General features: G+C 37.8%; 2 protein-coding genes across 3 annotated transcripts in view; both read left to right on the forward strand.

The window, feature by feature from the left end:
- The window catches only part of LOC106530699 (sodium-dependent neutral amino acid transporter B(0)AT2), a 12,290-nt gene extending 4,228 nt beyond the window's left edge, over positions 1–8,062 (forward strand). For both annotated transcript variants that reach the window (XM_014026374.1, XM_014026373.1), the window contains exons 4-12: positions 194–314; positions 426–601; positions 2,459–2,569; positions 2,652–2,893; positions 2,980–3,151; positions 3,746–3,947; positions 6,477–6,636; positions 6,712–6,883; positions 7,116–8,062. In XM_014026374.1, the coding sequence (XP_013881828.1) occupies positions 194–314; positions 426–601; positions 2,459–2,569; positions 2,652–2,893; positions 2,980–3,151; positions 3,746–3,947; positions 6,477–6,636; positions 6,712–6,883; positions 7,116–7,364 (1,605 nt within the window). In that variant the 3' untranslated portion in view covers positions 7,365–8,062. The remainder of the gene's footprint in view (positions 1–193; positions 315–425; positions 602–2,458; positions 2,570–2,651; positions 2,894–2,979; positions 3,152–3,745; positions 3,948–6,476; positions 6,637–6,711; positions 6,884–7,115) is intronic.
- Positions 8,063–9,798: 1,736 nt separating this feature from the next.
- LOC106530700 (uncharacterized) lies at positions 9,799–11,972 on the forward strand. The gene is made up of 5 exons (XM_014026375.1): positions 9,799–10,098; positions 10,242–10,727; positions 10,997–11,183; positions 11,267–11,416; positions 11,500–11,972. Exons 2-5 carry the CDS (start codon positions 10,617–10,619, stop codon positions 11,724–11,726), a joined length of 675 nt encoding a protein of 224 aa, XP_013881829.1. The 5' UTR covers positions 9,799–10,098; positions 10,242–10,616; the 3' UTR covers positions 11,727–11,972.
- Positions 11,973–14,054: the final 2,082 nt, after the last annotated feature.

Here is a 14,054-nt window from a genome sequence, read left to right on the forward strand (position 1 = left end):
TTTTTTTTTTTTTTTTTTTTTTTTTTTTTTTTTTTTTTTTTTTTTACAAAAGGTCATCGTGCCTTAGATATAAAACATGCAGCTGCATGCTTGCACTGCAGTTTATGAAGAGTAAAGCTAGTTAAAATACATAGTTGCACCTGCACAGCTGTATATATCACTTACTTGAACAGAGTCCTGCTCTATCACTCAGGTTTGTTTCTTTGTGGCACTCTACTACAATGTGATCCTTGCATGGAGTCTTTACTATTTTGGGAACTCGTTCCAGTCCCCGTTGCCTTGGGAGAACTGTCCAGTGCAGGGAAATACAACAGGTAAACATTAGAATACAAATTTGATTAGTTATTAATTTATTAATAAGRACTGTGTATTTATTGTGAGACTGACATCTGATTGTACTTTTGCTTCTTTTTTTTTCATATCAGTGACAGAATGTGAGAAAAGTTCTCCCACGTCTTATTTCTGGTACCGCAAAGCTCTGGACATCACAGACTCGATCGACGAGGTGGGCTCCTTCAACCCGTATGTTGTCGGCTGTCTGTTTGCAGCGTGGACCATTGTGTGCCTGGGAATGTTCAACGGAATAAAGTCTTCTGTGAAGGTATTTAGCGTTTAATAGAGGGATTCTTGTCTCTTTCATAAGAAAAGCTGGTACTTTTTAAAATAACTTTGTAGGCCAAGTAAGCATTATATTTTTCTGCTGATATGTCATGAAAAATTTGCATAAGCTATGCTTTAAAAAAACTACTAAAATCTTTACAATAAGAAGACCAAATCACAGAGAGAAGCACCTGATTTGTACTGCAAACTGTGACTTTTATTTCTGTTGTACTTTAGAAACTTAGTTAAAATCCAAGTCACATGATGACCTGGATTTAAGAGTTATTGTACATGATGGAATCTACGGCTTAAAAAGCTCTGATCCACATCAAGTCTAAAACCCCCTGATGTGTGTTCAATGTTTTTCTTCATCTGTATTGTGTAAGAAAGACATGCCTCAGTTCAGTCTGTACAGATCTGTTCACCACAGGCAGTAAAGCATAAGTGCAGTATAAGGTGGCATTCACTGAAACTCACAGCGACTACAGAGAAACTGAAGCAGCCTAACAATAAAAAACAAGGAAATTAAAATAATCAGAGTTCAGAAAAAATATTGTTTCTAGTGACCGACTGACCACTTTTTGTCTTGTTTTATAAGTTAGACTTTTTCACCAGCGCTGAGTGTTTCAGGTGTTAGTCATAGATCAGAATCTGTAAAAGATATTTATTATATTCTTTTTAAGATAAAAAGACACTCAAGCTAAGTGTTGTGAGTGACTTTCAGTTACTACCACATCAAATTTTAGCTCGATATTTGCTAAACTGACTGACTGAATTATGGCAATTTTTGTGTTTGCTAATTAAACATCATCTAGTGCTTAAAAATATTTTACTAACACACAAAAACAAGCACTCTTATGGGCAAAAACAAAATCTCTTACCTTCATTATTGGGCAATAACTAAACAATTGTGTAAGGTTATTTGTGTTATTAGTTAGAACTTATTTGATCCTAACTTTTTTTCCACAAATTTTTTTAAATATATATATTCCGTATATATTAGATTTGCTTTGCTGTAAGATTTTGCGACTCATTTAATAGTTTTATATTTTTTCCCTCATAAACTTGGTCAAGCTTAGTTGAGTAAATTTAAAGTTACTTATTATTCCATTGTGTTATTAAAAATAAATGTTTCCAGCTTGAATGGAGCAGGATTTGGTTGCTCCACACGTTGGAAACACTCAGATTACCGGACAAACTCACAAATCATAACAGATAGGAGGCAAACATTAACAGCACAGTTTTCACTGCTCTAAAATAAAGGAGTGCATTAAAATGTTGTGTTTTGGCTGAACATCTGATATTTAACCTGTTCAGACACAAAGTTTACTGTGGAAAAGTCTGACTTTTGGAAAACAGGACCAAAAAAAAAAGTCTTTGGGGGCGGCCGTGGGGGAGTGGTTAGGGGAGTTGTCCTGGAACCGGAAGATCACCGGTTCGATCCCCAGTCCAGCCGGTTCAGTCGTTGTGTCCTTGAGCAAGACACTTCACCCTCCTGACACTGTCAGTCTACCCCAGGCCAGCTGTAGCTACAGTGTAGTTTACTATCATCAGTGTGTGAATGTGTGTGCATGAAAATTGTAAAGCGTCTTTGAGGGTCTCGAAAAGCACTAATATAAGATTATTATTATTATTATTATTATTATTATTATTATTATTATTAGTTTAGCAGGTTATTAATAGTTTAACAGGCAACTATCAGCTCCATGTCCTGCTCATGTTGATGTTAATTTGTTTCGGAACCCGATGATGTCGGTTTGAGGTTTTGGTCTGTGTGGGAACAGTAATGTGAATGAAGAGCTATGAATATTAAATGAAGTGGTAGTTTTCAGATAATCAGTTTGTTCTTGTTTCCCAGGTGATGTATTTCTCCTCCATCTTTCCTTACGTGGTGCTTTTCTGCTTTCTGGTGCGAGGATTTATGCTGGACGGAGCTTCAGAAGGGATCGCCTACATGTTTTACCCCAAGGTATCCGCAGATAAAATGAATGGAGTTGAGCAGATGTAATCATTTCCCTGACACGCCTTTTATTTCCGTCGTGCGTCTACAGCTTGAAATCTGGGGAGATGTGCAGGTGTGGCGGCAGGCAGCCACACAGGTGTTCTTTGCTCTGGGCCTCGGCTTTGGATCCATCATCGCCTACTCGTCCTACAACCCTAAGAACAACAACTGCCATCGCGATGCCTTCACCGTCTCCTTCATAAACTTCCTCACGTCTGTGCTGGCCACTCTGGTGGTGTTTGCCGTGCTCGGCTTTCGTGCAAAAGAAATTGTCATGGCATGCGTGCTYAGGTTTGTGCTGAGAATGTCGTTCTCCCCCATTTTCAGCTCAAGAGTCACTTTAAAARTTTAAAGATTTTCTTTTGTTTTTCATTTAGTAATGTAAAGAAGTTGTCGGAGCTCAGTTTGGATCCAAGCTTGATGCCCAACTTCAACTACTCTGATCCCAAATCAGTGAGTCTTGAGGTCTACACTGAGTGGTTTCAACAGAGTGGAAATGAGAACCCATGGAATCTAACTGAGTGTGACCTGGAAAAAGAGATGCAGAAGGTGAGGATGTGCAAGTGCTGAGTCAGCATTCAAAAACATCGAAAATGTTCTCTTTTGAAATTTGCTTCTTCGTAGTTGTTTTAACTACAATTCTGCTATTTTATGTTTAAACTTTTTTAGCTACTCTTTGTATTTAGTTAGCCTTTTGCTGCTTTTGGCTAACATTTAGTTTAGGCTTGCTTTTTGTTATTAGTTTTTGCTTGCCATTTGTTTTGCTACTAGTAGCATCTGGTTAGCCTTTTTGCTACGTTTAGCTTCAAACTAACATTATTTTTTAAAGTGTTTAGTTAGCATTTTGTTTCTTTTAGCTACTGTTCTGATTCTTTTAGTATTAACAACTAAGTTTCAGTTTCTTCATGAAAGTAATTCAGAGCTCAGCACTCCCACTACATTTTCATTATACCATAAATACAAATTCTCTTTTTCTAACTTGTTTTCAGGATTTATTCTGTGTTTAACTTTCTGTTCAGTTAAAAAAAATAAAAAAGGAAAACTACTCTAAAGCTGAAGACGTTGGATTGACCATGACCTGTATGACAGAGAATCTTCAGCACGCTCAGTTAAATGACAGAAGGTGATTTTGTTTCTGTTTAGGGTGTTGAGGGGACAGGTCTGGCTTTCATCGCCTTCACAGAGGCCATGACCCTCCTGCCTGGAAGCCCTTTCTGGTCTGCCATCTTCTTCCTTATGCTGCTCAACCTGGGCCTGAGCACCATGTTTGGAACCATGGAGGGCATCCTCGCCCCCCTCAGGGACCGCTTCAAGTGTCTGGCTAAAAATAAGATCAAACTCACAGGTAAACACTTGTTTTTATTAAGATTTTTTAGACATTGTATTTATCGTATACAATTCTTTTTATTGCCCGCTGCTGAAAAGTAAAAAGCTTTTTGTACCTGTGTGTATATTTACAGCAGGTTAAAAAAAGTATTGAACACGTCACCATTTTTCTCAGTAAATATATTACTAGAGGTACTAATGACATGAAATTTTCACCAGATGTCGGTAACAACCCAAGTGATCCATACATTAGTGCTGTCCTAAACGATTATTTTTCTCTCAATTAATCTAACGATTATTTTTACGATTACTTGATTAGTCTAACGACTATTTTTTTTGATTCATTTACGATTATTTTTTGTTGATCGAGTAAGATCACGGTGTTGTCAAGATTTTAATGGCAAACTCCTCAGTAAACAAGGAGAAAGTGGAGGAAAAGAAACACCTTAATGTTTTTTTTTGTTTTGTTTGTGAAAGCAACACTGCCCAATGCATGTACAAACATTTCTGCCTGAAGTGTGTAAGTTTCAGTTTCTCTGACAAGGACAACACCGACGCTAACAATCAGAAAGTACCACAGAGACTGTTGCTGCCAACGTTATTATTCTTAATATATTACGTTAATGCCAAAAAGCAATATAATAGGACTTATGATTCTGCACTTTTCCTCCTGCCTTAATCTTCGAGCAGAACACCGGAATGTTTGCGCTTAAGGTGTTCGTTCATTGCAGTAGTGCTACTATGCTAGACTAACTCCATTTTACAGAGTCAACAACCAACCAAGCCCTTTTCTTTCGCTTTAAAATACTTCAACGCTTACGACGTCTTTGGACGTTTCCTTGGCTGAACTCTGTCATCAGGGTCTTCTTCACGTGTACTGCTCRGACCGGGTGTCGCCATTTTCTTTGCCTTCTCCTCTTTCGACGTATTCACGTAAAACGACGTGTCGATGGTATGTTGTGCCTGTTGACGTATTTATGCAGTCGACGTAACCGGTGACATTGACTAGTCGGGACAGCACTACCATACATACAAAGAAATCAAACCATAAATGTCAAGAAATGAAGTTATTTGTAATAATGTGGAATGGCACAGGGAAAAAGATTGAACACATGAAGAAAGGGAGGTGTAAAAAGGCATGGAAAGCCAAGACACCAGCTGAACTCTCTCAGTAATTAGAAAGCAAGCCTGCCCCTTGTCAGTGCAAGTTAATAGCTGGTTCAGTCCCAAATGATGGCCAGGTATCACACAAGAACCATCTGATGATGGGTAAAAGTAAAGAGCTCTCTCAAGACCTTCACAVCCTTATTGTTGCAAAGCATAATGATGGCATCGGTTACAGAAGAATGTCTAAACTTCTGAAGGTTCCAGTGAGCACTGTTGGGGCCATAATTCAGAAGTGGAAAGAACATTATTTCACCATAAACCGACCACGACCAGGTGCACCTCACAAGATTTCTGACAGAGGAGTGAAAAGAATTATCAGAAGAGTTGTCCAAGAGCCAAGGACCACTTGTGGAGAGCTTCAGAAAGACCTGGAATTAGCAGGTACGWTTGTTTCAAAGAAAACAATAAGTAATGCACTGAACCACCATGGCCTGTATGCACGCTCACCACGCAAGACTCCACTGCTGAAGAAACAGCATGTTGAAGCTCCTTTAAAGTTTGCTGCACAACATTTAAACAAGCCTGTGTAATACTGGGAGAATATAGTCTGGTCAGACGAGACCAACATTGAACTGTTTGGATGCCAGAATACACATCATGTTTGGAGGTCAAATGGCACTGCACATCAGSCCAAAAACACCATACCAACAGTGAAGTTTGGAGGTGGGAACATCATGGTGTGGGGCTGTTTTTCAGCATATGGTACTGGCAAACTTCAAATAATTGAAGGAAGGATGAGTGGAAAAATGTACAGAGACATTCTTGATAAAAATCTGCTTCCATCTACCAGGATGATGAAGATGAAACATGGCTGGACATTTCAGCAAGACAATGAGCCCAAACACAAAGCCAAGGAAACTCTCAGTTGGTTTCAGAGAAAGAAACTAAAGCTGCTGGAATGGCCCAGTCAATCACCTGACCTGAATCCAACAGAAAATCTATGGAAAGAACTAAAGATCAGAGTTCATAGAAGAGGTCCACGAAACCTTCAAGATTTGAAGACTGTTTGTGTGGAAGAATGGGCCAAAATCACACCTGAGCAATGCATGCCACTAGTTTCTCCATACAGGAGGCGTCTTGAAGCTGTCATTGACAACAAAGGCTTTTGTACAAAGTATTAGATAAATTTCAGTAAGTGTGTTCAATACTTTTTCCCTGTGCCATTCCAYATTATTACAAATAACTTCATTTCTGGATATTTATGGTTTGATTTCTTTGTATGTATGGATCACTTGGGTTGTTACCGACATCTGGTGAAAATTTCCTGTCATTAGCACCTCTAGTAATATATTCACTGAGAAAAATGTTGATGTTCAATACTTATTTTACCCACTGTTTGTGTCTGTTAGCAAAATATCTAATTCTGTCCTTGCTGATACAGTTGTCAGCTGCGTCATCGGCTTTCTGATCGGCCTCATCTTCACGCAGCGCTGTGGGAACTACTTTGTCACCATGTTTGATGATTACTCCGCGACTCTTCCGCTCATCATTGTTGTGGTGTTTGAAACCTTCAGCGTGTCGTGGCTTTATGGAGCCGACAGGTCAGTGTTCTTTTCTCGCTCTGCATGTCTGGCGGGTTTTAAACTTTGTCTCAAATGGAAACATTGTTCCTCTAGATTTCTTGACGACATCGAGGCAATGCTGGGCTGGCGCCCCTACGCCGTTTATAAATACCTGTGGAAATACGTCTGCCTGTTGGCTATGCTGGGGCTGCTTGGAGCGACCGTCATCCGCATGTTTATAAAAACTCCAACCTACAGGGCTTGGAACCAGGAAAACCAGGAACTGGTATGATGAATCATGCAGTTTGTTTTGTTACGTCATGATTTAATTCTTCTGACAGTTCAACCACAAGACACGTTGAGCCTTGATTAAAACAAATAGTTCTTGATTTTTGTGCACAATGAAATTTAACAAGTTGTGCCTTGCTTTTTTAAAAGTCCACTCCTTCACATTAAAGTATTTATGCAATAAATGAGAACTGGTTGTTGTAGTAATTTTTTGATTTGTATTTTTCCAGGTGAATGTTGATTATCCTGGCTGGGCCCTGGCTGTTCTGTCTCTACTGATCATATTTGCCATGCTGCCCGTCCCTGTGGGGTTCATCTACTCCTACGTGAAGGACAGAAGAGAACCAAGAAGCAGAGACACAGAGGCCGGTCACTACAACATCGTAAACACAGACGAAACTCCGATGACTGACATGTCAGAGCAGGATCACAGAAACGGGTTTGCAGTTTCTGATTCCTTACCACTGGATTCAGCATAAAGTGAAACATGACCTGAAACATGCAGTAAAATAATATTTAAATGGTCCAGTTTACCAGATGTCCTTCAGCTTTTACCACACATGTGAGTGAAAAGCTTATTTTTTTAATATTTAAAAAAAKAATTTAATTTAACTTATATCCATGCATATCCCAAGGATAATAGTTTTCCTAAATTTTATTGTTTTTTCACTAAACACAACTTTTCTGCATCAAAGCAAAAACAGATCTGGAACAAAATATTAGTGGTGTCCCGATACCAGCATTTTTATAAGTATTTATACTCGCCCAAAGTGCTCCGATACCAGTTTCTATACCGGTTTGCTGGTGTCGATACTTCATCGAATGTTTTACAGTTTATATTTCAGTTCCATGTTTAAGAAAGTTTTACAAGTTGATAGAAAAAAATCTGTTATTKATTTTAATCTGTTGCAGCAGTATATATGATGCTGTGTATTTGATTTGATCTAGTCCGAGGGGCTGTGGGCCTATAAGTGTTTATAAAGTCATTCTGTAATGTTTAGGTTTTAAGTAGGGATGCACCGATATGAAAATTTCAGCTGATATCGATATCCGATATAATTAGTGCTGTTATGACCGTTAAACGATATTTACTGATATAGCACAAACAAATTATATTATACATATACACACAAACACACTTGGGTCTTTTTTGATACTGTAAATAAACAACCAGACCTCTGACGTGACTTCCTACTTCAGTTATTCCTGGCTGCGCAGCATCAGTATCACTATCATGATCAAACAGATGCTGCTCAACCAACCGTCTCACCTCCCAAAACAGAAACACAAAGATAAAAAGTGGGAAATAAATATCGGATGTTAATATCGGCCCAGTTTGACGTATCGGACCGATACCGATATTCTAAAAAAATGACCAATATCGGCCGATATCGATATTAATGCCGATGTATCGTGCGTCCCTAGTTTTAAGTACCAGCAAGTACTCTGGTATCGGCTGGTACTCAAACTGAAGTACTCGTACTTGGTTTGAGAAACAACTGGTATTGGGACACCCCGATATTAGGTATTTCTGTGGAAACTGCAAAGTGGAATTTAATGCAGAGTTTTTATTTTCCATCAAATTAAAAAGGTTTTATATTTCTTATCCCACCATGAACACCATACAGCTTCCTGTTCTTTATGTTCACATGCTACAGCATGCTTCTACTCTGTTACTTTCCCTTTTTCATTTTTTAGTGCCTAAATTGTAGGTCTTTTAAATGTATTGTTACAGTGTTGGACGGTCAAGTCAAACTTTGGTGTTTTTGGTTAGAGTGCAGCAGAGCTAACAAAAGCTGGATCGTAACACATAATCCAACCCACTTTTTGTACCAGGCTGTGGTCTGTGTTGCTTTTAGGCTGTGGATGAACGGAGGGACTTCCCAAAGGGCTGCTATCAACAAAACTGTTTAAAACTGTGAATTGTATCATGGTGGGTTCATTTTTAAATACTCACATGGAATCCGTTTTAAAGAAAACACACAAAGAAATATTTCTGACTTAAAAAAATCCAAAAGTGTCATCCATTTGTTCGCTTTAAAACCTTTTATTGTTTGTTTTTTAACAGCACGTCACTGCCAAGGATTGTATCTGAATGTTGGCTAAACGTAACAGGCTTAAATATTTTCTGTGCAGTAAATATTGACTGTTCCAACAGGAATGATTCAACTTTACTACATGTTTCAAAACCAGCTGTCAGCTGAAGTGTTAATGCTGCTGCTACCCAAGCAAATAATATCAGTGTTGATCACTGGAGAAAAATAAAAAGTTGAGTCATTGTTATGTGAGCCATTACTAAGAGAGCGTGTGTTGCTACATGAAATAGTTTGCATCTCAACAAAATCTATTTATTTGGTTCTTTCTCCTGATTTACAATCATTTGGTGAAAATACTCAAATCCTCCTGTAAATGTGTATATGATGCATGTAAATTATCAAATATTTGATGTTTTACTTCATTTTGTTGCTAATTAGCAATTAGCTTGATGTACTTWATTTCTTTTGGGTGGGCGTGTAGGACTTATTGTTTCTAAATGAGTTCAGTATTGTGAGTTGATGTGCTGACTTTGTAAAAACACAATTGTGTTTCAGAGTTTTTATTATCTTTACAGCTGCAGTTTGTTTTGTGGGTTAGTCTTTCATTTTTATTTGTTTTCACTTATTTAGTCAAAGTGAGCCAACTTTATTCAATGTGCCTTCAACTTTACCTGTGCTCAGAACAAAGTGCTATGTGTTTGTTTTTTGAATGAACAACATTTTGTAGAATWACGTACAATAAGTCACTTTTTTTCAATAAAACATTTAAGTGCACCTTTCTGTATTTTCTTTATGAATTCTGTTTAAAAAGACTTTTTTTTCCAGCTTATTTTCTTGTCTCATTTTGAAATTACAATTTTCCTGTGTTAATAGTGACGTGTCATAACTCCAGAATTTACAAGCATTAGCTGTAGGAAAAGGAAAATATAACAGCTTCCTCTTTTTTTTTAATTTTGTTTCAGCTCTGAAAACTTTCTTTGTAAATGCACACATTTCTGGTGAAAGTTTTTTTTTTTTTTTACCCCCCCATCAAACTTCCCTTAAAGTTTTAAATCTGGTGGCTGGTGGATTTCTATATTTCAGCTCATGTTCTCAAACATAACCCACCTCTGTCACCTGCTGTGTCTCCTGCTGCTCAKCCGAACCATTATCTGCTTGGGAAAGACTCGAACCAAAGGTAAATATCTGCGTGCAGAGTCACCATAAGAACTTGTTTTTCTTCCGACTTRCCTAATCACACGTCGGCATCGAGAGTGTTTTTCTTGTTTCTTCGAAACACTTTGTCTCGTTTTGTCTAAATCTTGCAGCTCCTATGTGCAGGTGGGCTGAAACCTGAACGCCGAGGCCATCTGGACCTCTGCTGAGGCAGCTGACCGGTTGGGGCTGTTTCTGGGCAAAGAGTCTGGGAATGGAAAACACTGATCTGTTACTGGAAGGGGATTGAAAGCAGAACACTCAGAGGATCAAATATCAGGCCGTGGAGATCAGCAGCCAACGCTGAACCTTTCTGTGGGCTGACCTCAAAGTCACAGAGATGAAAATACTCTGATCTTTTCATTTTTCTTCACAAGATTTCCAATTTCTAGCCTCTAAAAGCACCCGAATCACTGTAAGAGCTGAATATCCACCAGCTGTTGTCTACATGGTACCTGCTGGTACAGTGGACTGCTCAGGTGTCTCCTTAGAGATAATTACATGTCTGGGGACTTGAGTTGTCTTGGATCCGGTCTCACTTTAGTCAGCCAGAGAGGCAGAGCGAACAAACAACCGACACGGAGTAAAAATCAATCTTTGCCACAACCTCAGGTAAATATATTCGATCTGTTTAAAACGTTTGTTTGATTCGAGGGAAAGAAAGCTTTAGAGGGAAAAGATTTCAGGGGTCTTTTTGTAAGCAGGACCATGATGTTTGGAGACTACAACTGAGAAATTGTATCTGGATGATTTGGAGAAACAGTATTAGAATAACAAAACAGATTTAACTAAAAATATATAAATATATGTGACTTTTGAAACTATACACCAATAAGAAGAACTAAGTCTTGTTTCATTGCGCTTGTTATTGTTTGTTCCAGTGGACAATCCTCATGGGGGGCCTGGCAGCTCTTTGTCTGCTGCTGATGTTTCCAGTGAGCAGCTCACAGAACCCTTTCCAGTTGGAGCAGGAGCTCAGCGTCCATCAGGGTCCAGCTGCACCTCCTCCAAACGTACGAGAACTCCTCATAAGAGACGATAGCCCTCACCTTAACGCCCAACAAACATGTAAGTCTCTTTTAACGAACCGGTCTTCAACAGAGCTGTGGATCCATCCTGTGAAGATCTGTTCTAAGTGTGTGCCTTCGCAGATGCTCAAGATGACAAAGACAACGCCAAGATATTCCTCTTCATCGCTGCCTCCGTCGGGACCTTCGCTCTGATGGTCGCCGTTTACTGCATCTACAACAAGTTCTACACCAAACAGCAGTACCTGCACGCCCAGCTCAACGATGACCCAGGTGGGGGGCCTTACACACGGGGGCGACTTTGTGGGGAAAGAAGTTTGATTTTCGGCTTGATTCTCTGACACCTCTGTTTGCAGACTCGGATACCTTGGACCCACCTGTGTTTTTTCACGCCTCCGCTGACTCCAGTGCAGCTTGYTTACAGAAATCTGGTTACGGCTCGCTCTCCGACACTCCGTCCATTATTTCTGTGCCCCCCAGTCTGTCCCCTCATCCTTCTGCCATGCCCTTCCCTCCCCTCTTCCTGTCCTCTCGCTCTTTGAGAACCATATCCGCTCAGGATTTGGAAAAGAATTGCATCTGAGGCTTTTAAAGTTAGCTGCTGAAGAAAATATAGTCAGTAAAAAGTGTTTGTTGTTTTTCTTCAGTTCAAATCTTGGTAATATTTGTACAAAAATATTTAATTTACAGATGCAATGACAACTTTTCACTATTATATCTACTGCAAACTTAGTCACTTGTGATGTTTGTCACTTGCAATAGAAAACAGTTTTGCGTTTTATCTTTTATCACCACAAATCTCAGTAGTGAATAAACAGTTCAAAAAGAAGTAGTCTTTTGTGTTTTTTAAGCTGAACAGAGTATAACTTTCACCCAAATTATTTCAACCAATCAATAAGGTTATTCACTCAATTCAACAATTTTTCTCATAACATGCAAACACATTTTCGTTAAACACATACTATACATGAGTGAAAAGGGAGCAGGAAGAAGAAATCCTTGTATAAACCTGCTCATTTCTCAATAATTACAATTATTTTTCATGGCCACATACATTAAATCACAAATAGAATCTGCAAATAATATTTTGTTCTCCTCATTAACTCAAAAGTGTGTAAGACTTAATAATTTTTTCCTCATAAAGTATTTTAAATTGATTTAAAGTAGAACATTTTTTCAAATCGTCATCCAAACTATTCCATAATTTTACCCCATAAACCGAAATGTACATTTGCTTTAAAGTAGTACGCACAGTTTTACTTTTAAAATCATATTTTCTTCGGTTAGTTCTGTCATTTGAACTTAAGACAAAAAACTTTTGCAAATTAATTGGCAATAATGTCTTTCCTGCTTTAAACATAACTAATAAAATTTTTAATTAACTAAATCCTGTAGTTTCAAAATGTTTGATTGAATAAAAAATGTATTTGTATGTTCCCTAACATTCACTTTATACAGAATTCTCATAACTTTCTTCTGTAACACAAACAAAGGTTTAGTGTTGGGCTTATATGTGTTGCCCCATACCTCTACACAATAGGTCATATAAGGAGCAACAAATGAGTGATATAATGTATGGAGTATTGGTTGTTCTAAAATATTTTTTACTTTATTTAAGAGTCCAATACTTTTACATARTTTTTGTTTAATATATTTTATATGATATTTCCAGTTAAGTTTATGATCCAAGACAACCCCTAAAAATTTAACTTCATATACTCGTTCCACTATCATCTATGGACATTATAGTAGAGCCATCTATTTTTTTGTTACTAAAAATCATGAATTTAGTTTTATTCCAATTTATTGATAATTTATTGTATTTTAGCCACTCATTAATTTTAGACATCTCACTAGTCATTTGTTCCATAAGGTTTTTTAGATCATTTCCAGAACAAAATTAATTTGTATCATCTGCAAACAGGATAAACTTTAGCTGTTTAGATACTTCACAAATGTCATTAATATACTGTACAAAATAAAAAGCTTTGGTCCTAACACTGAACCCTGAGGAACTCCACATTTTATACTTTGAAAATCTGATTTTATATTTCCTAGTTGTACAAACTGTTTACGGTTAGTCAAGTAACTATTCAGCCAATTATGGACTRTCCCTCTTATCCCATAATCCTGTAATTCAATGTTATAAGGGAGACCAACATCCTGCTGGTTAAACACCTAAACTGAGAGCAGTCTGAGATCATAAATACATCTAGAAATAATGAATATTTTAAAACCGCTTTAGTTCAGATGCTACAATACTAAAGAAATGTAAGTATACTCTCAACATTAAATTGGTAGAACAATCGACCAGGAATGTGTGCAGTGAAATATTTATTTTTAATTAAACATTATGCACAGGATTTGTGACGAAGCGCCATCTAGCGGCACAAACTGAGCTCCACACATTCTGATTAACCTTCCAAAAAGTATAAAGTCTGATCTAAATTTTTGAAAAGTTTTTGGAAACAATGGAATCTCACATCCGATTAGTGCATAAAGAAATTTCATTTTGTGGAGCCAGCAGTTTTGTTTGTGCGTAAGCTTATAGGTTAAACTTCAAAAATCCTTTAAATTTGTCAGAATTAATGTTCACTTTTTAAAATGCACAGTTTGTAAAAGTAGAGAAATACTAAAACTAGAACTTTTCGTTTGGCTTAGTAAATAAATATCCCTTGCTGCTGAAAAGCAAAGGTGATCAATGCAGTTTTTGTTCATGTGTCTGTTAGCAAAATATCTGATGAACAACTGGACAGATTTGAAGGAAACTTGCAGACAGTRATCATTGGATGGACATCTGCAACTGATTAAGTCTTGGAACCAACATGGTCGCCACAGCTAATAGATGTCAGCCAACACACACACACACACACACACACACACACACACACACACACACACACACACACAC

Source organism: Austrofundulus limnaeus, unplaced genomic scaffold (assembly GCF_001266775.1).
Source record: "Austrofundulus limnaeus strain Quisiro unplaced genomic scaffold, Austrofundulus_limnaeus-1.0 Scaffold548, whole genome shotgun sequence".
NCBI classification, from domain to species: Eukaryota; Metazoa; Chordata; class Actinopteri; order Cyprinodontiformes; family Rivulidae; genus Austrofundulus; species Austrofundulus limnaeus.